Source organism: Trichoplusia ni, chromosome 9, assembly GCF_003590095.1.
Source record: "Trichoplusia ni isolate ovarian cell line Hi5 chromosome 9, tn1, whole genome shotgun sequence".
Taxonomy (NCBI): Eukaryota; Metazoa; Arthropoda; class Insecta; order Lepidoptera; family Noctuidae; genus Trichoplusia; species Trichoplusia ni.
The window spans coordinates 7,198,489-7,226,198 of record NC_039486.1 but is presented as its reverse complement, the minus strand read 5'-3'; the positions used below and the strand labels follow the sequence as shown (position 1 = coordinate 7,226,198).

The following is a 27,710-nucleotide window of genomic DNA, read 5'->3' as shown; positions in this document are numbered from 1 at the left end:
AAGTTGTATGCTTCATCCTAAGCTAATAAAGCTTTTTAAATTAAATATATGTAAGCAAGCAACACGTGAGTTCTATACAATAGGATTTTTTGTTCACAAACGTGCACAATGATCAATACTCATACCTACTCCATTTCACTGGCTCAGTTTGAAAGTTAATAGTTATAAATCTCTCATAACATACATAAATAACATGTCACGTCGTTTGTCAACGATGGACAATATAATCTACTTTACCGATTTCCATCAAATTTGCACGTGTGCAGCTTACTCGAACTTGTAAGATGGGATAGTTACATCTCCATTTAAAGTTAAAATATTATTTCATATTTTTTTAGTTATTTAAAACCTACATTTTTACTTACCACGCGCCACAATACCTTTAATGCTTAAAATACCCGTCTGCTACAAATGAAAACCTCCAATTCTGACGTTTAAGTAAATACTTAAGCTGCGAATTATGCTAATTAAATGTTGTTGTTGCTCATGCTTATTATGTAGATATGCCTAATGAAACTGCAATAGATACCATAATGATGATAGAGAATACTTTACGCAGAAGACTTCGGCAGCTAATACTTTACCCACATACGAAGTAATTAGAATTCTATTAAATTTTCTGTGGTTATAAAAATGTAGTATTTTTTGTACCAACCTAAAACTAACTCAAAGTATCTATGTGATAATCAGAACGTAAGTAAAGTAACAAAGTAGGTATTTACTTATCTTGCTATATTTTATGTTTATTTCAAAAAATAATTTACAACGTAGGTACCTATTTAAATAATGCCTTTGTTACTAAGAAGCAACATAGTAGGTAGTTAAACTTGTAACGAAAAAAATTACAATAATATTTTGAAGATTCGTGTAACCAACCAATATTACCTACATTGATTATTTTGTAGGTACTCAAGTAATTTCGTACATACAAGCAGTTATCTACGCAGTAAATTCGACATGACTAAGTATTATCCAATAATTTGATCATTTAACTCAGTTTATTTATTTTGATACACGAACTTGATAGCTAATGTGGTTACAGCTTCGTCTCTTCAATTTCTTATCGTATTTGACGAACACAAAGGTTGTAAATTGAATGCGTAACACAATTTTCAACGTCGCGTTGTTTAGGATGCAGAAAGAAGGGTTCGCCGTATCAATGTCTACGCGCAAAGCTGGCGCGCAGGCCCTTTTCACCGCCCGCCCGCACTCGCCGCCACTGGGCGGAAAACCTTCGGTAGCTGATAGCAGACAGTCGCGCACCGCCCGTTTCCACCGCTACACATCGATCGCCTCTAACACTGATTGTGTAGCATAACGTGCTCATTGTTACAGTGCTGTGCCTGAGATATTATAAAAATACAACATGTCCTTCGACAAAGATGAACTACGTGATGAGTAAGTACCGTAGTCGAGATTATTCTGTGCATGTTTCATGCTTTGCAATGACTGTCACTGGCCACAACTTAAAGTAGGTGAATCGATGAGTACATACTGTTCATCATTAAACTGATGTTTCCTTCATATCTACTGTTAACGTTAAATGTAAAGACTTTTAATGAGCACGAGGTTTAGAATGACGTCAATTCTTATTGCAATTAAGCGTAGAATAGTAAAAGATAAATAGAATTACTTGAAAGAGAAAGTTTGTGTAACTTTTAAACGTGGTATTCGTTATTTTTCACAAAGAAAATAGATTAATGTTGGTGTCATAAAACAAAAAAGGGTCTATAGATACCGTTTATGATCTTTTAGAGATTGTTGCTTCGATAAGTGCCTTAAAAGATATCTGACACAATTTTGATGAATAAATGGGTCGACCTATTCTACGTGTTACGTCTCGAATTTTGCTTGTAGTAAAGAGTTGTTTATGTAGCTATAAACAAACAATAAAAACCTGATGAAGTGTATTGTGTTGGCCTTGCTTTCTATGATTATTTCAGTAGAAATTATCTGTTGATTTTCTGTACATGTAAAGTCTAATAAAAGACAGATTGCTTCTTCATAATCTAGTAATCAAACAAATAATGTTATTTTAGATAATAGACAACAAATCATAACGCTTCTCAACCACGTAACATTGATTCATGCATACGTCTATATTTGTAAACTATTTTTTTATAACTTCTTTTTCTTTTCGTTATTTTGGCATCCAAGCAATTTCATGTAAGTATTAATTTTCTAATAAGTATAAAACTTGGCTATTCTTACCCGCTATTTTAGTGCTAATTTGTGTACTTACATTATGTTCAATTGACTATGTACTTATACCTCTCGTTAGCTATGATGTTCGCTAACTATAAGGCTCTATAGTGATAGTCTGACGATTGTCAGCTGCCAGAAGACAAGATATCGATGTCTTATTAGCTGCTACGTAGTAAGCTACAACGGACTCTAGGCATTTACTATTGAAGATAGTGGTGGTGTCGTATTTACTGCATTTTACGTAGAGTAACGTAGCAGGTGTAATTTACAATTTTTGAGATCAAGAGGGGGCTCTACGTCAAATTCATCAAACTGTATGTTGATAGTAAAGTAGAAATCGAATAGTTATATGGATCTCCTAATTGTGCACATGTATTTTGCGCCTAATATAGTTTTTAAATGCGTCTTATGTTTGAGTTAATACAAAATATTGCTTCATTCTTTATGCGTGATAAATAATGAAACAATATTTTTTATTTACTCTTCTTATCAAATATTTTAAATATTAGCTGTTAAAATATGATCATTTATTTTCTGTTCCCCAATTTAACTCAAATTTATCCGAGAAGAGTCCTGGTAGACCGAAGCGTTCCCTAAACCTCAAGGCCCCAATTCAGCTATTTATAATTCGACGATGAATCAATGAAAATTGTATTAAAATGACATTATTCGTATTTTCCTAAGCTAAATCCCTCTCCCACTGCCATCAAAATAAACAATTAACATGTAGAGATTGTATTGTAGAGCAAGAATTAAGCTAATACTCCACATAATTACCGATACCACGTATTGGTAGTATTATATATAGTTACAAAGGGTCAATCCGAGATCTAACTGCACCAAGCAACACGGAGGCTTAACCTCACTGATTGAATGCTCTGTGCGGTAACGATAAGCCTCTTACGTTAGTAATACTTTCTCGTATTATTCTATAATACCAGCGTAACCTATAATCAACCTATATATCCAATTACCCGAGTGCAACTCTACACTCTAGGAGCACAATATAACTTGGTATAAAGTTGTCATCAGATATAATTCGCTCTATAGCATGACTTCCGTGAACCATTTATTGAACGCGTTCAACACAATTCCTTTACTAGGCAGAAATAAAGCCGCGGTAGATGTGACATAAAATATGATTCATTATACATTGAAGCATTGCTTTGTGAGCACACGTAGTTACATTAGGACTGTATTCAATGTAACGCTTGTTTGGGGCAAAGGTTTTAGATCACGCAATTCTGAATCGTAAAGTAACGTAATAAAAGTTTTTGTGGATTTGCAGACCGCTTTATGAGAACCGTCCAGTACACTATTCGCCTTTGGAAAGTTAATCAAACAATACGCTGCATTCGCTCAGTGCCACTCGCGTTATACTCTGGCGGAATATAATTTATTAAAAAGGTTATTTACCAAATTGTGTTGTGTTAATAACAGGAAAGTGTTCAATAAGGTAAGTCGATTAATTTATTATTAGAAACTATTTTGTAAGATTTATTTTATCTTTATTTAATAATAAGAATTAAACCAACCAAATCACAATTATTTCAGTAAGTCGAAAAAAAAATTTAATACTTTTGCGTCATCCATATTTTGTCAATTTTATACAACAATTTAGTAGAGTTTAAAAAATGATTTAAGTAACCGATTTTTAGATGAAAAATTATTAGTTAATATCTACTACCTTGTACATTTACAAGCCCTAAACATTCCAAAGTTAATTCCTTTGCCTGATTATAGGTACAGTTTACGCAACTTCGACTAGTTAGCAACCTTGATAAATGTTTGCAAACAGATTGTATCAGCGTTGTTTATTACTGTACCTCTAAAAAATACATCTCGCGATAACCTTTGATATAACGTAACACCATCTATTATGTTGATGTTGTTTTATGAACTGAAACGTGATGACATTGACTGACTTAACATGTTTTCGTAATAAGGCACTAAAAAGTACCGATAATCTACTCTCGATTCGGATTGCTTTTGTTTTAGTTACTTATATTAAAATACGTTAACAGTTTTTTTTAAATAACATGATACCTACACCCTTTGTTTTTTATTAAGGTTGATAGATCTATAACAACAACGCCATGCCTTGCAACTGTGAGGCTGAATTGACGACCGAATCGCCAAAACATCAAAACGGATGCGAGATGAATTCTCGACGTGCTTCAGGTCACCAGACGAACAATCATCATCGGCACCAGAACGGCGACTCTGAAGAAGCAGTCGATATAGAGACTGTTAGGTTGATATTCTTTTTCTTTAAAATCTGATGATTACTTAATGAAGACTCTGCGTCTTGTAGAGTACGGCTCGTTCACCAGCTGCAATAATCTTACTTTTAGGGTCATTCGTGGGCCTCAGGTTTTCTGAAAAATGTATAATATGAAATACAGCCATGTAAGTTTAACCAGTTTAACATAGCTTGGGCAAGGCGATGCTGAAGACGGAGAACAGAAACGAATGAAAATAAAAGTGTTAACAATTTTAATTAAACTTCTTTTTCTTATTTTTATGTAAATGGAAGCCTATTTAAGCATTAAGTAAGCCGCGATTCCTCGAGGGATTCCTAAGCTAACAATTTTATAAAACTACGAATTCAAATAAACGAGAAAATAGCTCGGAAGTTTAATTTTTGTGTCCGATTTAAACTAGGTCGGTTGCGGTCGGGACTTCATTTCGTAATCGTATACGAGTTAGTTGTATTGTACTTTAAAAGCAAATAAAGAAATGTTTATTCGGGGTGAATATTTTAGTCAGGTAGATTTGTATAGCAGGTAAGTAAAGTGTGTGACAAAAACAGAAAATGCCGTGACTGACGTATGAATTAAATGGGTTTCGTAATAAAACGAACGAGTATTGTGTAAATATGATATTGAATGTGCATATTTTATAATAGACCTCTTATTCTCGACCTTTTCTCAACAGGTACCCCGATGGCACGGTACGCCTACGGAACCCTAACATCGAGTTAATGGACCAAGACATTTTATATCACTTGGCACTTGGCAGTGGATCCCACGATCTTGTTGAGATGTTCGGTGATGTGAAGGTAAACCTATTATACTACTTTTACATCCATTTCTTTTCATAAAATCTTTACCTTACTTCTTTTACAAAAGTATGACTAAAAGGTGCGAGAAGTAATGGTTGGAATCTGTCGTTCCTCAACCACGGAGATTGAATTTTGAAGGCTTGTCTTCTTAATGAAATATTGCAGTTTTATTTAAATTGATTTGACATTTGCAACCATGCTACGAAGTTAATTGCTGACCATTCACTTGAAGAAAAATGTCATTGAACATGACTTAAACGATAGTTCAAAAGCGCAATTAAACCTTTGTAAAACGCTACTCCGAATTTTCCAATCTACCGAAACTAATTTAGACAAATTATGCTGGAAATTATTAGTTCAGTTTTTTTAAACCCTGAAAAGTTCTCATGGACATTCTCTACAGTGATCTGTGATATAAGCAAAGGATGATGCACTCCGCCTGGTACATCATCCTTCGCTAATATCACAGATCACTAAAACTACACGCCAATTACCGAGAACAATGATCACTCTACCTTGGCAAACTTTTTTGTATGTCCTCATGAATTCATGTGCCTTTAATAGTGCTCTCGTTTTTTTGCCAGTTCGTTTGCCTGGGAGGTACACCGAAGAGGATGGAGCAGTTCGCGTACACGATCATGGCGGAGATCGGCCACAAGCTGCCATGCGGTACGACGCTGCACGATATTAGCCAGTTCTCCTACAGATACTCAATGTACAAAGTGGGACCGGTCCTCTGTATAAGTGTAAGTATTTTCGACATAAAATTTTCTATTCAGATATACTTGACATACATATATAACTATAAATTGCTTGTTTATAAAGTGAGATAATAAAAGAGAAATTGAAACAAAACTGATATCAAATTTGTAATTTATGCCACTCAGAAACTAACCTAACTTAATCAAAAACTAATTGAATATTGTTGTGAGTCTAAGCTTAATTAGTAGTTAATGAGTTTACCTAACCTTCACAACCTGCTTAGTTACTGGCAAGCGTGATTAGTAAACAGAGTTATGATCTTAGATTGAGTTACTATAGAGCAGTTGTTAATCACGTGCGTAATGCCTCGTGACCTGACTCTTACGATATAAGTGAAAGATAGGGGTGCTTCCTCTATTAGTCCTACTAATATATAAAATGGCGAAAGTTTGTATGTATGAATGTATGCATGTTTGTTACTCTTTCATGCAAAAAGCAGTGAACGAATTTGAAAATAATTGGTACATAGATAGTTTACATAGATTAACACATAGGTATTAAGAAGAAGTTTTGATCCCGATTTTATGTTCTCGTGGAATCATTTTCGATTTGTATCCAGATCTCAAGTGATATTTTTTTCTATACTTTCATATTTGGTATCTGCCTACTGATTAAAAAAACGTAGACGGCGTTTTTTTGAATCGGTTGCCACATTTGCATCGGTGCGTGCACTCAGGCCAGCAGTATTTATTTCAGTTGCAAGTAGCGTTGCCAGGCGCCCGGATAAAGCCGGACATAGTTAGGCTTTTTGATTGCATGTCCGGCTAAAATAAACGGTGTCCGTCTTGTCCGGCTTTTGTAAGGCTTTTTACGATAAGTAAAATGAAGTTTGAAGTTTTTTTTAGTTAAAAATGTCTTATTTGTTCATAAATGTTTAATTATCTAGAATTTAATTTTATTGTGCAACTCAAAGAGAAAAAGTTTTTATTTTAATAATCAAAGGGGCTTGATTTTACATAAAAAAAAATATTGTACCTAAATCCTCAATAATATAGGGTGTCCGGCTTTTTTTACCAAATGTCCGGCCAAACTGGCTGGTCTGTCCGGCTATTGGGTTTGGCGACCTGGCAACGCTAGTTGCAAGGCAAGGGTTTCGTAACAAGCTAATATGTAGAAATCCCACGAGTATCATCGCCTTTGCAATTGATTTGTGGCACGTAACTACATATACTAATATAAGTGAAAAACTATGCTACATTAATACTTTTACATAGTACTAATCGTAAATGACTAAAACGAATTTAAATATTTACATCCAATTGATTAAATAATGTCATCACATCAATTGCAAACTATTTCTCGTATAAACAAACGGTCCTTATCATGCAGTGAAAATAATGTGACAGCAACCTTGGACGTTAATGGGTTGTGTCAATTGCAGCAATTTTCAATTGAGACAAATTACTGGCATGGCTTGAAGCCCTTGCACGTGTACGGAATGCATCGGTGATTGGATCCATTGAAGAAGGCGGAGTTATCTGGATTGATCTAGATTACAGTCGTGATAAACATGGAGTTAAACGCCTCTTAGGGATTACTTTTTCTTGCTTTGTAGCCTACATCTGTTAAACGTTTGAGCACTATAAGAGTCACTGGTGATTGACAAACTATTTTTTTTTCTTAGCTGCAATCGCAGAAATTTACCGATCACAGGTTAAGCTATGCTTGACATGGTCGGGCCGTGGGTGGGTGACCATGTATGTCGTAAAGAGTTCTTCCGTGTTTCGGAAAACACATTAAAAAAAACAATATGAGAAGTTGCTACAAATCGATAGTACTAATAATAACGAGGTGTTTCGGACAAAAAATTAAGTAACGTCAATCAAAGAACATTTTTCATGCATCACACAAAAATATGAATGGATATTGTTACCCAAATATTTACTTGGGATAATAATGATGTTATCGAAGTTCATTCAAAGTTTTATCTGCTTGCGTGCACAGTTTGTGATCGATCACGTGCGTGACATATTACTTTTATCTAACAGAGAAATATAATAAAGAATTTGACAGAATTAAGTTAGGAGGCTGTGTAAGGGCTGTAGGATTTGACCCTTAAATTGTGCTTGATGCCTTTAGGTCTTTAATGGATTGACGATGCTCAATACTTTATTGATTCCATAATGTAGTTACAGGTGGTAATTTTAAGTACAATGATCAATTATGGACCCCGTAGGGCACAGCATTATGGTAGGAGAGAGGAATAGCTCTGTTTTATTATGTTTGATGTTTGATTGAGGAATGTTATATGACTTGGGATACTGATAAGTTATTTACTAAAAATATTGATTTAAAGAGTTGGTATAGTATGATTAGTTGTGACATGGAGATCAAATATACGATCAACTGGTAGAAGTCCTATGAGAAAAGTGTTCAGAACCTGTATGAAAAGATAGTGCTCTTGATTTTCAATCATTATATCAAACTTGTAGAAACTGTGTGGCTCTTCTTTGTTGGAATGGTTTTTAATTTATGAAAAATGAAAAAAAAAACAATAGTAAAATCATATACAGAAATCGTCTGCATCGAAATCATTTTTAACTAATTATTTTTCTTTTCTGCAGCACGGCATGGGCATACCCTCCGTAGGGATCTTGTTGCATGAGGTCATAAAGCTCATGTACCACGCCAAGGTGAGGGACCCCGTATTCTTCAGGATCGGCACTTGCGGTGGCATCGGCTTCGAAGGCGGCAACGTCATCATCTCGGAAGAGGCTGTTGATGGTAACTTAAGGAACATTTACGAACTGGTAAGTATATGAGCCAAAATAAGAGCATTTAGTGTAAAATATTACAAGTAAACTTTCTCTTGATAGTTACAGTTAGACACATTACTAGTAAGCCGTTATTGTTTTAAGAACTGCATGAGTGAAATAAAATGCATTACGGTTTTCACTTTGGGCATACATATACCGTGGCATGACAGGAAAACTTGTTTATAATTTATTGTAACAGATTGACGGGCTTCCCCTAAACTGCAACATACGTCATAATACTAGGCTTTTACCTCTGTTTATTTATAAACAAAGCTTGGTATACATGTTAATCGACACGTAGACCAATGTACCATAAAGGAGTAACACCTTCCTCCTTCTTCCTGCCGTTTGATTGCAAGGATGGCCGAGAGGTTGAGGTCACCACGCCAAAAACACTGTGAGCGATGTGTCGCGGGTTCGATCCTCGCATTAGGACAAGCGTTTTTTTATCCACGATAATTGTGTGTCGCAAAATCCCTGCGACTCAACGATTCAATAAGAAAATACTACTTTTAGAGAAGCTGTAGCTAACTGAGAATTAAACCAAGACTTAATCATTACAGACAGTATTGGGTAAGAACATTCAAAGACCTGCGAAATTGGACAAGAGGCTGGTGAGGGAGCTGAAGGCTCTGGCGGACCCTGAGGATCCCTATGACACGGTGACCGGCAAGACCATGTGCACGTACGACTTTTACGAGGGTAGGTTACTTACTTTAGGTACTTTAGAATTTATACTGTTACTTATATAAGAGATTTTATAAATTGATAGTTGCAGTTTGAAAAAAAAATAGCTTATTCGGAGATCCTTCTAAAAATTTTGAATGTTGAGATTCTCAGACTTCAAAGTCAGATGAAATAAGTGCATGCGTATACCTTCTTGGTTAATCCAATCGTTTACGTTACATAGACAATGTTAACTGACAGAAAGTACTTGTTTTTGCTGCAAGCAAGCATACACTCGCAGGTCAAAAAATAAATTTAACCCGTAAGCGAACCGAACAAACTTCAAGATAGAATATAATAATCCATCGCATTGTCTTGACAATCTTTATCTAAATAGTATGAAGCTTATCAATGTGTTAGTAGTAAGCAGCTAATAAATAAAATAAACAGCTCTTATTAAGGTCAGATGTCAAAACGTAGTATCTATGATAGTAGTAAAGTAGAACACTTCATTCCAGAAATTGCTCCAAATCTTTATCCGACCCTAGCAAATAGATAAAGATTGTTTTTTTTTTACAAGTATTAGTTTTGAGTGACCTGTAAAAGTTTACGAACAACAAAGATTTAAACAGAATAAATAATTAAAACTCATTTTAACTGGACTCTAACTCTGTATCTACCTTCTTTAAAACTGCGGGAGTGGCAAAATCAGATCAATATCAAGATAAGCTAGACCAATAAAGAATATTAATAACCTAATTAGTTGTAAAAAGGTCGGTAACAAAGTGGTATTGTCCATATTAGGTCAGGGTCGTTTGGACGGCGCGTTCTGCGACTTCACGGAGGCTGACAAGATGGAATACTTGGAGAGCATTCACAAAGCAGGCGTCGTTAACATTGAGATGGAGTCGCTCGCGTTCGCCGCGCTGACGCATCACGCCGGGATCAAAGCCGCCGTTGTTTGTGTCACATTGCTTGACAGGCTGAAGGGCGATCAGGCATGTATTTTGAAGGGAGAACTTTCTTAATTTCATTAAGTTACACGGTAGTAGAGAACAGAAATAGGTCAAAACCAGGTTGAATTAAAAAAAAAATACGACATGCCAGTATTTTTTTGTGACATTTTTTTTTTATTTGGCTATGTAGTATGTACAGTTTGTTTCCAAAGCATATTAACATTTAAGTATTGTGTTACCCAACTTCTGTTGCTGACCGTACCAAGCAAAGTCATTATTATTGAATTAAAAAAAAAACTTTTGTCAATTGCAGATGTTGGCTCCGAAGGAAGTCTCTGACGAATGGCAGCAGCGTCCTACGAAACTTGTGTGCCGTTATATTAAAAGGTATGTTTTTAATAGAACGCAATGTACAAACATGGTAATATTAAGTCCAAATTTTGGGAAACAAATGGTAAAATTTAATATTTATTGCGTGAATAATAATAAGTCTGTTTTTTTAGACAGACTTTCAGTATTCAGGACGTTGTTTTGATAGGAGTCGTTTCAGCAAAGAGCCTATAGAATAGCAGTAAAGAATTTCCATAGAAACTCTGTAAAACATTTGCTTAAGTTGTGTGTGTGTTAAGTAAAGGAGTACCAAGACGCAAAAAAATAGTATTGCATAATATCTTCTAATTCCAGATACCTTCAGATGAAGGGCCGCTTGTCGCTGGACGGGCACGGATCGATCGCAGTGAAGAGCCCTCGCCGGTTCAAGCTGGTACAACAGGAGTCGGAGAACTACGACTAAATGCGTCACGATTCTCGTTGCTATGGTTACCTTCCGAGGCGACAGATCCTGGCTTGCACTGGTTACGGGCCATCTGTGCAGATCGCTCAAATGTTTTAGCTCCTATTTTAGCTAACCTTCAACGGAATGTGTTCATTTCAAATCTTCAACTACTTATATATTTTTTTGAGTACTTTTGAAAGTAACAATCTCGCATAAAAGGATCAATGCGATGCTTCAGAAAATTCCTGTTTTTGTTTTTCGATAGAAAATTTATTCTAATCTAATATCAACTATATTGTACTCTTATACCTATATATCATACCTAGGTTAATTGTTCTGCACCAATATAAGATGTAATGAAAATCGCTACAAATAAAAACTAGAAAAAGAAGAGCTGTAGCGTTATTTGTGGCAAGTTATTGTAAACTACGAATATCGTTATGTGAATGTTTGAGATTCATATGCAAGCGTGATTTCACTCAGATAGTGCAATTTACTATTATTTTTGCAATTCCTTACAATGTATTACAACTATATCAAACTAACACAAGTGTTCACAAATTAGCAACAAAATTTAACCATTGTCAAAGTATAATTTTGTTTTAGTATCTCTATCACATATCAACTCTATAATATTTTGATACTTTGCTATTTTCTTACCTTTCTATCTTATACAAACACTTTACAACGATGATGAACGATTTGGTTTTCGTGTGGTATGAGAAGTTGCACGGCTAGAGCAGCTTAGGACGTTGCACTGAAGCTAGGTCTATAACCTAGCGTAAGTGTTGGTCTGGTTTATTGTTGCACAGATTGTATTAGCTACAATTGTGATAATATTTGGCCGTAGTTGTTAATGTAAGGACCACGACGAACACACCGGTTATCTGTTGGCGGCGTTTGCGTGTCACATTTTCCACGTTGCCAGTCAGAGGTTGTTGCATTCGTAATTATTCGTGACAGTGGCATAAGCGGGCAGTCGGCATTCATAACTCATTAGTTAGATATACCTACAATAAGTAAGTTGTATACGAACCGCGGAAGTGAATGTAAACAACATGTAAGGGGCTTGATGCGAACTAGAAATAAATCAAGTTCAGGTTCTTTGTGTTTCGTATCGCTACCTGTGACATGATAGTCAAATGTTAAAGGTGCGGCTTGTACGCCTAGAGAAGGGACACCATTTTCTTTTGCCTAGTGAAACATCGCCAACAGATATCAGTGTGTTTGTTCCATTGATTTAATGTGCTTCCACAACGGTTATTGTTAATAATTTATGCACGAAGCATTGTCAGCACATAGCTTCTATGTGTTACAAATATTATAAGTATAAGACATTCAAATTGTCTACGTTGATGTAGTTTTCATATAAGATTATAATAAGAATGTTAACCGTAAAAAGTTTAAAGCTAATGAAAATTTTGAGAATTAACGTTATTCATTACTAACGAAAAATGACCAAATGCAATTTCAGCTCGCTAATTTACTTTGAGAATGTAACACATGATTACTTGTTGTAAGTAATTATTACATGTTTATTGTTAATCGTATTAATTATAATGCCAATGCTACGATATATTTAGCGATATCGTTTAGTGTGTAAGCATAATTATTATGATAGTCTACGATATAGTGTTCTACATATTTGGTATCACAATTAATATTTAGAAGTAGTTAAGTAGTTGAATTGTTTCAGCTTTTTGTTCAAGCTCTCTCTTCGATGTTATCATATAACAATTGCATATCTATAAAATCATCTAAATAATTCATAACTTCCACAATTTCTATCATCATTAATTCATCGAAATAAAGTTAAAGTTAATACTTTGATGCCTATTCTGCTTTTCTATAAGGTATTTACATCAGAAACTTCGCAAGTTGATAATATTTATTCTAATAAATTAATCTAAAGGTTTGCATACTATATAAATATGTATTCCCAATGAACTAGGCTTAAATATTTTAAACGTATACACGTAGAGTTTGGCTTTGTTGTTTAATAACAATTATTATGGATAAGCACTGTTGTTAGATGTTAATGTTTTGGCCACAATACGAAGTGTTGATAGTTGCATATCCCCTCTGTTATGTCTTGTGACCGTGGACCGTTAGAAGAGCCACGTGTTGAATCCTCATGTCGTAACTTATACATAGGTACTATATTTTTATAAAAGTATATCTGAATACCCAATTCCTTGATAAGAGTGTAATAAAATCTCAAGAATACAATGTAAATTTTACAAAAGTTGGCTTCGGCGTTGGAAGTTGTCTCAATTTGTTTATGTACCTATATTATTTTTGGAATTGTCAATATACTCGTACATAAATACTTATATATCTATTACGTAAAATACGACATTTAAGAAATTCATAACACCTATAGTGTCAAAAATGCTTATAAACATGCTTATGACAAAAATGTTCAATAACAATTCTTCTGATTAAAACTTAACTACTTATTTGAAAGAAAAAGATGCATTTCGCGTTATATAAAACATTCAAAACGTATGTGTATTTAACCCCTAGTAATTTTACTCTCTATCACTAATTTAACTGGTATTATCCTAAGATATTATTGTTGTTTTAAGAATCTCTTTAAATAAATCATAACGCATTATGGAATTCGATACCTCACATTACTTTATTGTAAGTAGAAATATTATATTATAAATACATGTTAATATTTATCATATCAATGTATTATTGAACTATTTTATTAAACGCCTAGGTGAATATCAAATTCATGTTAACTGTTTCTGAATATTTATCGCGGATCGTGTAAACTTTGTAGCTTCAGTGTTTTACTGTACAAATATCGATAAATAAACACCAAAATGACAGACGATTACATATAATCTCGTGTTATAACGAAATGACATCCAAATTGATGGGTATTGGGTTTAATACAACTTTATTCTCTGAAACATTTATTTACTTAAATGCAAAACATAAATTAAATTGATAGCAAGAGTATGTTAACATGACGTTGGATACTTCCTCTACCCTTATTAAAAATCGTTTCAATTATAACTAAAATGTCAATGTTCCAATAACAAGGCATCGAGAATAAATTACAAGTATTTATTGTACATCCAATTACCTGCTTAATGAGACGTAGGTCACGTACGCTAGTGTGATTCCCAACACGCATTATGAAGTTAATTTATGATGTCTCATTGCGGAAAACGAACTCTTTTAGCATACCTTCTTTTTAATTGGAAGGTAAAAGAAGTGGATACGAACATTTAGACATTATTTTAAATTAAGAAATCGTCCGATCATTGGACAATTACAAAAGGAAGGTACTAAACTGTAATACATGGATTTGCATTATATTTAATCATTCAGTCTTTATAATACATAGAACTGTTAAAATGTACTTTGATTGTTGGTTATTCATACAGTTATGATACATTTATGTAAGTAGTTAATTAAATGAGCAAGTAAGTTACGTGTGAATTTATTTCTGTAAAGACCAGAAGTGAGTATTAGACCTATTTGAGCTGTAGGAACTTCATAAGCGCGTCGTGTATGAGCCGCGGGCTGGCGTCGCTGTCGGCTGTGTAGCGCACGCCCCGCAGCGCGCCGTCCTCATTCCGCACCACGCCGTACTCGCCGACTATAAACCCATCCGACGTCCTTTCCTCTACCCTGTATTTCTTAAACTGACGCCCCTCTACTACATATCCTACCTTACAATTATCTTGCTTACATTTCTCTGTACTCGTCTCTTGAGTCTGCACACCGTGGCTCCGACCATCAGTTAGCACGCTCACTTTTTCGTCTACTTCGTAATTTTTCTCCGGCTGGTGTTCCCTTTGAGTTGGGGATCCCATTTGGATTCCATTTGTTGCAGTCGTTATGGGAGTAGTATTCACAACTGTGCTGCTGATCGGTCGTTGAGACTGTCTTTGCCAGGGTGAATAGTTCGGTGGCATGCTCGGCGGAGGAACATTTTGATTAAGGTGCAAAGACGCAGGTTCACTGTAAAATTTGGATGGTTCACTATAAATCTTAGCAGGTTCGCTGTACACTTTTGCCGGCTCGCTATATATTTTGGCTGGCTCACTGTAAATCTTCGCTGGTTCACTGTAAAATTTAGCGGGCTCGCTGTATATTTGAGCAGGTTGACTATAAATTTTTGGTGGATCGTAAAAACCGGGTTGGTTGGGTACTACTTGACTGGAGGTTATAAACGAGTTACTAGGTTCATTATCATTAGTCGCCTTAGAAGTATCGTGTACTATATTAAAGCTAACTGTTGTCAATCTAGCGTTATTTCTTCCTCCGTTGATCGGTCGGTTTCCTAAACCTTGATTAGGATTTGTCAAAGGATGATCCGATGGTATAGTTGCTGTCGGTGGAATATCGTCGATGTTTTCGTTATATTTTGTGAATTCGACAGACTTTATAGAAGACTCGGCTACAGAGTCGTCAGTTTGGTAATTATTATTATTGGTATCAAACGTTGCAATGCTTGTTAAGCGTTCAATATCTCTTGATTCTTTTTTATCTGGTTGGTGTTCAAGAACTGGCAACGTTGAATTACTTGCCATCTTGTGATCGTCAGCATTTCTTGCATTGCCGTTGAATGTTTCGCTTGTAACATTAATATGATAATTTGGAGTATATACAGATGGCCGATTTATAGCGGCATTCTGATAAGTTCTACTTATTTTATGTTCCTGGAAACGGTTCGCATCAGCTGTCGAAGCCACTTTTCTTGCAAGTGGTACGTCATGTTCGTATTCGTCTATTTTTGTTGAAGCGTCCGACTGAAAGTGTTCGTCCTCGTTGTCGATATGATCGCTTTCCACAAATTGCGACGGATGGAGTACATCTGCGCTGTGTTCTTTTGTTTCTTTCTTAGCATTCAATTGTTTAATATATTCTATATTGGCACCTATGAGATTTGGTGGTACATCAGTTACAACCGACGGTACAATTTCTTCGCGTTTCAAAGTAATAGTTGTCGTTGATGACTCCGAAGGAGGTGGTTTTGATGGAGCATTCATGAGGTCATAATCTGTCATGTGACCAGACTGCCTGTAGGTAGGTTTTCCTCTCCCACGGCCGACGGCCACTGATGACGTTATTCTCACAGATATCACTTTTTCATCTGAAGAATCAGGTAAGTTTTTATAAGCATTGTCCATTGGTTCTTGACCGGTGTCGCTGATGCCCATATCGTATCCATTTGGCAATGGAAACGATGTCGTGAATGTTTGTAGGATCTGAAAAAATACAAATTCACTTTTATTGAAATGATAAGTCGGTGAATATTCTTACCTGAACAGAAAACTAACTTTACTTTTTACTTATAGTCATGAAAAAATATGTCGAATTCTATGTAGCAGATTCTTCGAGGGTCGTCATACATAAGCTTACATTTCAGACATTCATACGATCTTGATCCTGAGTGGAAAGTGTAATAACGGTCAAGGTTTGGGACACACCTGTGCCTCGCCTGTTTAATTGACAAGGAGGTCATTTATTACGTAAGATACAATTTCTTTCACTCGTCGAAAAATATATCACCACAGCGTGTGTAGATTTAAGAATAAAATTTATATGTTGATATATTTTAACAATTGTGGGTGTTCAGCTTGGTTTCTAAACATTGTAAATAGTTTTTGTCTGAAGTTGATTTGAAAATGTCTTCTAGTCAAAAGTCAGTAGGTACAGTAGGTGGAATCCTTTTGCCCAGCATTGAGCAAGGAGGCATTGCAGGTATCCTTCCTATCAAATGCTTCATTTAGATAACACTTGGAATGTATTATGCCATGAAAGCACGAACCGTATCACGTGTACATATTCCGCTCTACAAACTGCATCTAGGAATGTGGGTTGGAAAAATGTTGTATACATCAAGGTAAATGTATTGATCAGTTGATATAATCATTACGAATAAATTATGTATGAGACACGACTTGCCGTCATAATGATTCTATCTATGGCTGGGTAATAGGAAAAGTAACGACTCACTGAATACATTTTACTTATGTATAAACATTACCATTCCTTTTACAGAAAGGATTATAGAATATAATACTCAACACTTGATAAAACCTATTTCGTTTCCAAGAATTTTATTCCAAGTTCAATTTGAATCCACAGTAGCTATTCAAAGGCTCTTTTGCATACTTTTTCCACTTTTGGTGTTGGAATTACCCTGTTACAGAGTAGCTTGACAGTGTAAAGAACATTTCTTTCATATAGGAATGTTTTTACTGACTCATGATACTTCCTGACTGGGAGACACTGCATTGTCTCACAATTAGTCAGTCACGGAACTGGTTAACTCAAGTGACATCGAAAATGGGTTGGATGAAAAGGGTAGTAGTAAGGTAAGTGGAAGCATTGTAGTAGTATTAAAAAGCATTTCAATCGTCGCGAGAGAAATGTCAAGTATTCAGCACCCTGTTAAATATAAATTATGTATGTAAATATTCTGATTTATTGGAGATTATCAACAATTTTGTACCATAAACGTTGGCGTTGAGCAGCGGCGTATACGTTCGGATGCATTATTTATTCTGAATTGTTTTCATCATATTAAAACCAGATCCACATATTTCGTAGGTCACAGACGCAGGTAACTTTTTACATTGTCATGTGTTATGTTTCCGTGTCCATACGTCAGTGCTAAAATAGTTTTATTATAATACGTTTGGACAAGCTGCAAAAGGTTTCAGCTGTGAATTAAAGTGAATGGAACATATATTTTTATGAAACTTTCTGGGTATTGGGTATGACCGAAATTGCTTGTATTTTTTAATCCTTTTCTAATATTAGCATACGATATTGCAGGGGCTAGCTTTAGTGCAAAAAAGAACATGGGATATTTTTATACTGTAAAACACATTAATCACAAAATAAAGATTTTTTATTCAATAAGGGTTTATTCACGCGTATTTATCAGTATCGCTCGACTGTTTTGCGACCCAACCGGAATTCAATCCTTAATTAAAAGGTGATTCCCTTCGATCAGCCTCAGCCTCAGTCGTAAACCACTACCGACTCTTTACTCTATTAAAATTAAATCATATCTAATCATCTTTCAGGTCAATACACATTATGTTGCGCATATTATAATATAAAGGAAATTGCAAACGATCGTTGCTTTCAATAACAAGGTCCAGTACAGTCGTGAGCTAAAATGGTTAGACAGATAATTTATTTTTTATTTTAAGATGTTTTTTTTATTATTTTTTTACTTTTTTTATTTTTTTATTTCTAGAGAAACCTGATAGTGGTATCAGCTGTCGTTTGGTATACCAAACGTGGAGTAATACCACTACCGTGACGTATTGTTGGCTACTTTACGTTCATTCACCTTCTTTGATATGCGTAAAGACTTTTTACGCCGCACATTATTTAAATGCTTAAAAAGACATAGGTATAAAAGAAAACCTCTATATAAACTAAATATAGTTAGTTAGTTAAACAGTTTTTTAAGTATTTTACCTTCATTGTAATATTTAATACCTCTTTATATTTACAAGACTCTACAATTTTCTTGTATTGAAATTTACAAATAATTTCAACATTTTATTAATTAGACTATTATATCAAAACCTGCGTCTAACAGTGTGGGTCTGTTAGCTATAAAGGCACAGAATATAGAATAGTCCTAAGTAGCTAAAGGTAGTTTTATAATGATGTGTATGTATGTTTGCTACCTGTTTACATATGTTTAAACCACCAGACTAATTATGATAAAAAATGGTATAGGGTAAGCTAACCTTGTATTTAATCATTTTCTCAATATAACCAACGCCCATGGCTGGCGAACTCGCAAGAAAGGGTTTGATTTTAACTAATCAACCGTATTTTAGTCGGCTGGCTAAAATCGGAGGGGTTTAGCTACATTAAATAACTAGAATCAACGTCATTGCCTAGTTTACTGTAAATCCTTAAAACTTATTCAGCAAAATTAATCCCAACTAGGTTGTTGTACAGTATTTATGTATTTCTTATTATAGAATTCTTGTAGGTACAGCAGTAGCGCGTTAAACACGCGGAATTTAAAACGTATCAATAATATACATTCACATTACTGTCGTCTGGTCCCAAGTTTAATATGTCAACGGATATGTAAGTAGCCGGTGGCCTAGTAGTTTACTGACCGGATTCGAATGCACAAGGTTGTGGTTTCAATCCCAAACAAGACTGTTCTTAGTTTTAATTTTATTTAATTAGTCTTTCTCTTTTAATTAGACAGCCTACATTATGAGGAAGAAAATTAGTGTCTGTAAGGAATGTAAGTTTTTTGCGTTGTAGTATAATTCTTGATAGCAATCCTATATCAAACTCAAGCACTGATTTTCCGTAGGTACAAGCTTCGGTGTTCTTTTTAAGAATTAATAGTTAAAAATGGTAAAAAAGCAAGTCAATACATTATTTTTACTCTATTTGAAATGTATGCATAATGAGATTACATAAAATCGGATTTACTTGCAGCCAATCAATGACCATACTAAGTAAACAGATAAAACAAAAACTTATTTTATTTTGATGATGGCTACGATGATGGCGTCGAATTGTATATTGATATCACTATCGACCTTTTAAATTTACTTGTTACAATTAAGACTCAATTAATTATTCAGTTCCTGTTCTAGACACTGATATAAATTAATTATTCTGTGCTACTTAGTACGTGTTAATAATTATTTAATGGTTTATATTTCTAGTGGTGTCCAGAGCGGAAATTATAACGTTAAACAAGAGTGGCGTGGTCATTGGCGGCCGAGAGGAAGGCGAAGGCGACGGGCGCTGTCAGTGACCGCGCCGCGGCCTTGCCATCACGCCACTGCCCATGCGGGCTACAGCCAACCCAAATCCTACACCACAAGTTACCAACTAAACTAATAAACAGTACCCTTATTACCAAGCACTAAAGCTTAAATTCCAAGATTAGATAAAGGACCACATGCAAAAAGAGTTACGACTGATACGAGACTTAGCTTAGTTTCAACGTATCTTTCTTTAAGTTAGACTGCAACTCGACTAGTTTGCGCAGTCTTGCTTTGTTTGATCTTATTAATCCGCCAGCATATCGTGGTATTTATACTGCATGGGTTGTTAATTCTTGTGGGCGTTTCTCGCTACGCCACCTTCATTAGATCTGCAACCTTCGTTTCTATTTGCATATATTTCAATACTTACACCTATTGATGATCCAGTTTTCTAAACAACCAATCGATGAATAAGACAATTTTATTATCCTTCTTCAACGAAAACAACATTTTTTTGTCCGTAATCCAATCGCAAGTCGATAATTTAATGAAACAAAAAACTAAACTTGATTCGATTGGAATCCAGCAGCAAAAAGGTTGTCAAACACAAGTGTGAAATGTGAATAAGATACATGTTCCTAAATGTGACAAGTTTATTGAGTACGGGTCGACGATTTTATATTTTTTGTGTATACTTGATATTAATGACATTTTGTTGGACTAGGAGAGCAAGTTTCTGCAGGTAAAAAGTTCAAGAATATCTACAGGCTTTGATGTCTTTATCCTATAATTTTATTTACTTGTCGCACAAGTAGGTAACTCAGGTACATTCTTGAGTAGATAGATATTTGGCAAGTGTGGGTGGAGCGGCAACAGCCGGCCCGCGCGGAAGCAAACAAAAATCCGCTATGAAGAAACACTGTGGCCTTACATTAAATCTAAAAGTGAATTAAAATGAATGTGACCTTTAGAAAAATTGCTCTGCTTAGTACATATTAATTAAGTAATCGATTTTTATACTTGATAAGGAAAATATTCGAATAACGACATCAGACAAACGTCTTTAGTATGGGAACGTAGATAATTTACAACATTTTGTAAGTAGTTCATGTTCACTTAGTAATGACTAAATCTTGAATTGAACCTTCAACATTGTCCTTTAATCTTGTAACCACTTGTAAGTGATAACTTTGGAAATGTTGAATGACATGCCTTTGTATAAGACTGACTTACAAGTTTGTGTGACGCATTTAGGAAATACCAAAGAGGGGCGTGGAATATCCTGGTTTTTGTGACAGATTGTAGCTGGGTTAATGGACACTGGAATAGCTGAACTTTTCTGTTACTTTGAAGAATAATGTATGTAGTTTTCTGGGGTCAGATTTAATATTTCTGAGATATGTATGTATGGACTAGATTCACGTGACTGGCCAGTCAGTGGTCATTTACATTAGATCGCCCACAGTTCACAAGTAAACAATGCGTTCAATATGACTATTCAAGTTTCTCATATTCCTACAAAAAATACATAATTGACTCAACTAAAAGATAATCTAGGGTCCTTATAAAGTAAGCAGTAGGTACTTTTATTAATTGACCGGTTCACTGGACTGTGTATAATGTACAATAAGACCCATACTGCAAGCTTAATATTGCAGTTCTTTAAAACGACTCCCTCTCTCTAAGAAATTAAATTCTTGTACCACGGGTGTTTCACAAACATTTAAGTAAATTGCGCAAAGACACCCTTACACTTATGACAACATAGAAATCTGAATAATAAGGTAATTATTTAGATTTCTATATATGACAATCATTCGTAGATCACACAAGAGATTTTACTACGCGGGGATCGAACCCGCGAAACGTCGCGCAGTCGCTTTAACATGGTGACCTCAACCACTATGTCTGACTAATTTTCCAGATAGTACAAAGTTCGTATAAGATATAGAATACGGTATAGTACAGTAAGTAAGACAGGTAGTGATCTGAGCAGGTATGCAGCATAAAGCTCGTAGTAAATGAGGCATGCGCAGTGGGCGCCACACACGCGCATGCGCCGTGACAGTGAAATACATGAAGGCCGCGATCTCGTACAAAAACTAAACAGATTACCTACTCATATGTGATAGCGCCATCATTAATCCAGTTTAGTTATTTATTGAAGTCGAAACGTTTTTGTCGGTTCGCTGTTTGTCTTTAATGATTTCTTTCGAAATCATTTCTGTAGTTTCGATTTAAACGTTGAAATCAAGTAGAGAATATTACAATGCTGCTTTTGCCTACACATTCCGCAGACGCAGTTCCTATCCCAGTATATATTAGGATTTTTTCGAAAAGTAGACTTGTTAATCGATTAAATTTGAAGATCAGACTACATAAATGGTCACGGCAATTTCGCAGCATATTGATTTCCTAAAGCAATCAAATTTAAATTCCGAAACAATGATGGTTTAAGTCCTTGAAGGTTCACTAACTAGATAACAAAATATATAACCTAGACTTAAGTCTAACAAAAGCATAGGTGGACTGGAGTGCAGATGTTATTATTAACGAATAAAGTATTGAGTCAGATTTATTGAAAAACCTTTGTCTTTGATATAAAAGAAACAGGATGTGTCATAATTACCATTATTTTTTGTGTTATTTAGATTCGAACACATATACTTGTGTCTATCTTTTTAGCATTTGTTTCAGAAAACTAAAAGTAAGTATATTGCTTAGTTACTGTTATGTAAATCTATTAAGATAGTACCTATTTACTCAATTAGTTACTCTGAACAAGCTGGGAAAATTTTACCCCAAACGGTCCAAATATTTTAAAGGAAAATACTACAATTGCAGCTTTCTTTTAATGTCGGGAAATAAAAGCAAAGCGTTTTTTAAACTTACATTCATATCGGACAAAGAATGGTATACATCTTAAACAATTACTTGAACTGTACCAATACAGAAGAAATACCTACTTAAAATATAAAGACAGCTGAACAATACATCCGTGATACAGCGAAGTTTATCAAAATATTATTAAAAAACGCCTCAAGCATATTGAAAGCATGTACAGTCCACACAATGCCTTTATGTCCACTCAATAGATTATATTATTTGTGTATCATAAATGTAACGTGCATTGTAAAGGTGACGGCGAGGTGACGCAGGTGCGACAGTTGTTACAAACGAACAAATTAGCTCGTAATATTCGCGTATTGTCCGGCCGCAGTAGGCGACCTTCGGGTGCACTTTTATCTAAAGGTACGCCCTTAATCGTTACCGAGCTAGTCTGAGCTAACTAGTGCATGTTTCCTTCTCGCTTTTTTAAATAAGTTTTATAGAAGAACTTGGAAATGAAGTTATATGGAAAATGTTACCGTGCATCAATCGAATGTAGGTATACAACTAGCTGTCCCAGCAAATTATTTTATTTTGCCATGCGCGTTCCAGGGAATAAAAATGGGGATATTAAAAATAGATGTTGTCCAATTCTCAGACCTACCCAATATGCAGTATGCACACAACATTTTATAAGAATCGGTGGAGTCGTTTCGGAGGAGTTCAATAACGTAGGACATCGTGACACGAAATTTGTATGTTTTAGAGGAAGAACTAGGAAAAAAGGTTGTGCTTGTGGACAATATCAATTTGTATAAGCATGGAATTTCGGACGACAAAAATTCGAAATACCTGATTTCTGATAATGTATTTGTTTTACGTGGAGTAGTGATAATTCGTTTAGTGATTAATCCCTACTAATATTATAAATGCGAAAGTAAATCTGTCTGTCTGCTACGCTTTCACGTCTAAACCACTGAACTGATATTAATGAAATTAAAAAAAAATAACTTATCGTAGTATCGAGTTATTCCTGTCCCTAGGTGATGAGCAAGAACCAGTTTATATTCTGATAAACCGTAAATGTAGCGTATAATTTGTGAATCTTTGGACAAACAACGGAATCAACATTTAACTGTACAACTTTACGAAAGCAATAATTTTCGTGTATGGCGACAGCATAAATACATTGAAAGCATAATTTCTGTTATTATTGGTTCTGAAGTGGTGTAAAGTAAAATGTGGAATAAAACTTAAACGAGTTTTAATACGGACGTCGTTCAGAAAATATTGTCTTGTCGTAACTTTGTGGTCTTTATGAAGATTAAATGGACGATTTAACAAGAATCGGTAAATAATAAATGTTACCACCGCCAATGTTAAAGCTTATATCCTAAATGCTTTTAAATTCTTTTTTGTTAATTTTTGATTCTACTTCCCCTAATGTTCTTTGTATGTGACAAGGGCATGGAAGGAGGCTGAGCCAAATTAATGTTTCAAACTTTTGCAAATAACAGCTTGATAAAATTACATACGGGTTGCAAGTTGCAACACCTGGCGTCAATTAATATTGTTCCAAATTCTCAGTAATAATGGACATTGAAAATGACGTCATAATCTTTCACTGAATTAAATGGTACTAAGGTAATGTAATGACCGCTAATCCGCTTACGAATGCGATTTGATAATGTGTAACTTTGTATTACTTAACGGTGATGCTTAGTTTACACGACTGTTATAGTAATTATCAGCCAATATTTACTAAGTAGATGTCTCAATAATATCTTCTATTCACAATTACAACTCCCAGTTTCAATTTTTAATTTCACCTCCGCGGTTTTCCCAGATAAACTTCTTCTTCCAAAAATATATGGGATAAAATAGATTTTTGACTTTTTAAAAAAGGTTAAAATCGCGTCTGTTTTGGATTTGGAACTTTTGGCTGTAATGTGAAACTGTAGATCTAACTTCATCCATATCGGAAGTGTAATTACCTATGTCTTCTTCGTATCAGGAAGTCTACACTAACAATGTAACTGTCATGGTACTGAAACTTTTTAATAAGTTAGCACTACCCCTAGACATTGTTCAATCAGGGTAATTGCTTTCATAATCGGCTGAATGATTGATAGATTGGCTTGTCAGGCCGACAGTCAAAATCATCTGTTTCCCAGTTAAATACCGCCATCCTGAGCTGTATCCTCACATCGATTGTTTTCAATTCCATTTAAAATTATAATGTGATTCCAACTGGACTTTATTGCTTCGTTAACTATCGATATAAATGATGATCTTATCATAAAGGTGTTAATGATATAATAGTGAAATAGTAGACGTTTTATATTTGAGCCTAGACCACAGTGCCTTGTTCTGTCATTAAATAATTTATGGCCAACTACTAAAATGCAATTATCAGTCGCTATTATGACTTATACACGGTCTCTGCTATATTTATTTGTAAAGAGGCACGAACACGACGTATCTAGCGTTCAGCCTTTGGGTATTGGTCAAAAGTCTGTCCATTTAGCTGAATGCCATTCTAACCATCGGTAATGTCAATACAAAACGAACAAATGTATGAAAATGACAGTTTCGATAAGTCACGTGACTTGATCCGTCATTTCCATACATTCGAGCGTTATCTATCTACGCTAACGATTGTCGGCTGGTCTCTATTTTTTGTCCTACAACATCCTTTCCAAGAAATCCCACCTGTCCAATGATAAGCAATAAACTCATAGTGTATTTGTCTGGAAAGAGATTTATTTAGTAATTCTTTGTCTTTATTATCCATATACGGATCGTGGAGTGGACGGAGGCGAGCAAACCAGTTCTGATTTACCAGATCGTGCGGTATTTTAAACTCGAATGCAAATAAATTGACCCATGATAAAGAACTTGAGAGCACAAAGAAAAGATGGTGCATACCGATCTGCGGGGATTGTATTTTACTATTCAGACTTGGATTTTATATTACAGATATTATTTAGCTGCCTCATAAGACTTGGTTTTAACAATTGCTTGCTATTAATCTTAAATTTTAATTTAGTATCTGTATGAACAATTTATTTACCTGAAAAACTGATAGGCTATCGTGAAAAATCGCTGAAGTTATGCGAAACCTTGATGTTCTTAATTACAGTTGTAAAGCGATCGTGTGTTAAATTACACCTAATTAGTATTGGGGGGTAATTATCTTGTTAAATCAATATTCTACAATGAAGGTAGGATTTTTGAGTACCTTACTCATATTATATAACCTGCTTTAAATCCAATATCATAAAAGTAAAAAATAAATTACTATCTTTAGTAAATCGCAGGAAGTGTAAAACGATGACACTTGAATCTGATTATTAATATTGATGTTATCGAAAATAAAGCGGAGAGCGGCAAGACAATATTACTGCCATAAAATAATATACGTGCACGCCTACCCGATGCCATTTTATAAAAAGACCAGGAAGTGGTCTAGACCCGCTTCGCCCTCAACCGTAATGAAATTAGTGAGCGCCTCGATCCAGTTTGCTTAAAGATCACTCTGACATTTATCACACATCACATATGTTCACTTATAACTTGGGAAGGGGACTTGTATTGTACATTTGTACCTGTTGCTATGAGACTTCTCCTTATTAATAAGGAGTGAGTAGTGAGCACTAGCCGAAGCAAAAATATAACAACTTCGACACATAGGTACCACTTTAATAACTCCTTGAGTCTTGGAATGGTTTGCATTCTGTGAGAAATACCTTGCATGCACAGACAGATGTAACTCCCATCTAATTGTATAATGACAGTATTCATTTAATTAGAAAAGAACTTTAGCTTTGCGAACGAAAAAATAGATATCTGAATTCTAATTAGCAGAGGTAGGTATGTGAATGTATTTAAATTGTATAAATCAACCTTGCTACAATGACATGCAATTAAAAGGCTAATAAAATGTCCGTAATGTAGATTTCTACTTCATTACATTATTAATGTAACTTACACTTTATTTTGTTATGTTTATTTCAATTAGAAAGGATTAAAAAGGATAACTTTAGTGACAATTTTTTACTGAAAGAAGTTTTCGTGACAATCATAGCAGAAAAGTTGATATACTTACTTTAATTTTGATTCAATTATAGCCCCTAATACGAAATAATGTTCCTAAAGATTCTGCTTTTGTTAGGGTACACCAAAAGATTTTACCTAGGTGTCAGGCAGGAACTACTCAGGATATGGAGCATACAAGTGTACGCTTTCGATACATCATTGTTTAGTTGTATATAACGAAAATATAATGAAATTAAAGTTATTGAGCAATTACCACGAAACTAGATACACTTGTTGTAAAACTAGTTTAATACGCTAAAACATTGATTTGTACCGTATAAAGCTTTAGTCGTTGCAACACGAACTGTTGTAAACAATAGCCGCAATACAACTACAAAATAGAACTGAGATGTCCTTAAAACTCTTAAGCAATCTAATATTAAAATATACTGTACCAGAAGAAAAATCCATAATAAGTTGTAACTCATTTCGTAGCAGGACAACGCCGCACCTTAACTAACACGCTAGTTAGTTCTACTGTATCGATAATGACATGTCCACTTTGACAGGAATTAGTAACAAAAACATGGTACTGACAAAATGCTGGGAATGCAGTTATACTGAACACATCGGATGGTAGTGGTGTAGGGCGGCCCTCGGTCTCTATGTAACACTAAGCGAACTCCTCAGATTCGCTATTCGGCACGAAAAAGCGATTCGCTTCTACTACACGAGTGCCCTGCGCGCGCGCCGCGATCAACTACCACTCAACAGTACTGGTGACCTTAACAATTAAGAATTTATTTTATTAATGCACTTTCTTATGACGTGTTACGCCGACGGCACGATAATATAAATCGCCTCGCCTACCTCTATGATGAGACAAAGACCGTTTTATTATAGTAACATTTTATTGAA

The 27,710-nt window shown here is 34.9% G+C and overlaps 2 protein-coding genes across 3 annotated transcripts; one reads left to right on the top strand and one right to left on the bottom strand.

Annotated features, from left to right (window-relative positions):
* The first annotated feature begins 968 nt into the window (after window positions 1-968).
* LOC113497365 (uridine phosphorylase 1) lies at window positions 969-14,635 on the top strand. 2 transcript variants are annotated; one of them, XM_026876903.1, is made up of 9 exons: window positions 3,361-3,661; window positions 4,276-4,459; window positions 5,143-5,266; window positions 5,854-6,015; window positions 8,596-8,781; window positions 9,351-9,489; window positions 10,258-10,451; window positions 10,723-10,796; window positions 11,094-14,635. In XM_026876903.1, exons 2-9 carry the CDS (start codon window positions 4,302-4,304, stop codon window positions 11,200-11,202), a joined length of 1,146 nt encoding a protein of 381 aa, XP_026732704.1. In that variant the 5' UTR covers window positions 3,361-3,661; window positions 4,276-4,301; the 3' UTR covers window positions 11,203-14,635. The 2 variants fall into 2 exon arrangements, with proteins under 2 accessions (XP_026732705.1, XP_026732704.1); XM_026876904.1 differs by lacking the exons at window positions 3,361-3,661; window positions 4,276-4,459 and adding an exon at window positions 969-1,398.
* LOC113497364 lies at window positions 14,079-27,629 on the bottom strand. Its single transcript, XM_026876902.1, has 2 exons — window positions 27,248-27,629; window positions 14,079-16,418 (listed from the first exon to the last, which is right to left on the bottom strand). Exons 1-2 carry the CDS (start codon window positions 27,278-27,280, stop codon window positions 14,679-14,681), a joined length of 1,773 nt encoding a protein of 590 aa, XP_026732703.1. The 5' UTR covers window positions 27,281-27,629; the 3' UTR covers window positions 14,079-14,678.
* Window positions 27,630-27,710: the final 81 nt, after the last annotated feature.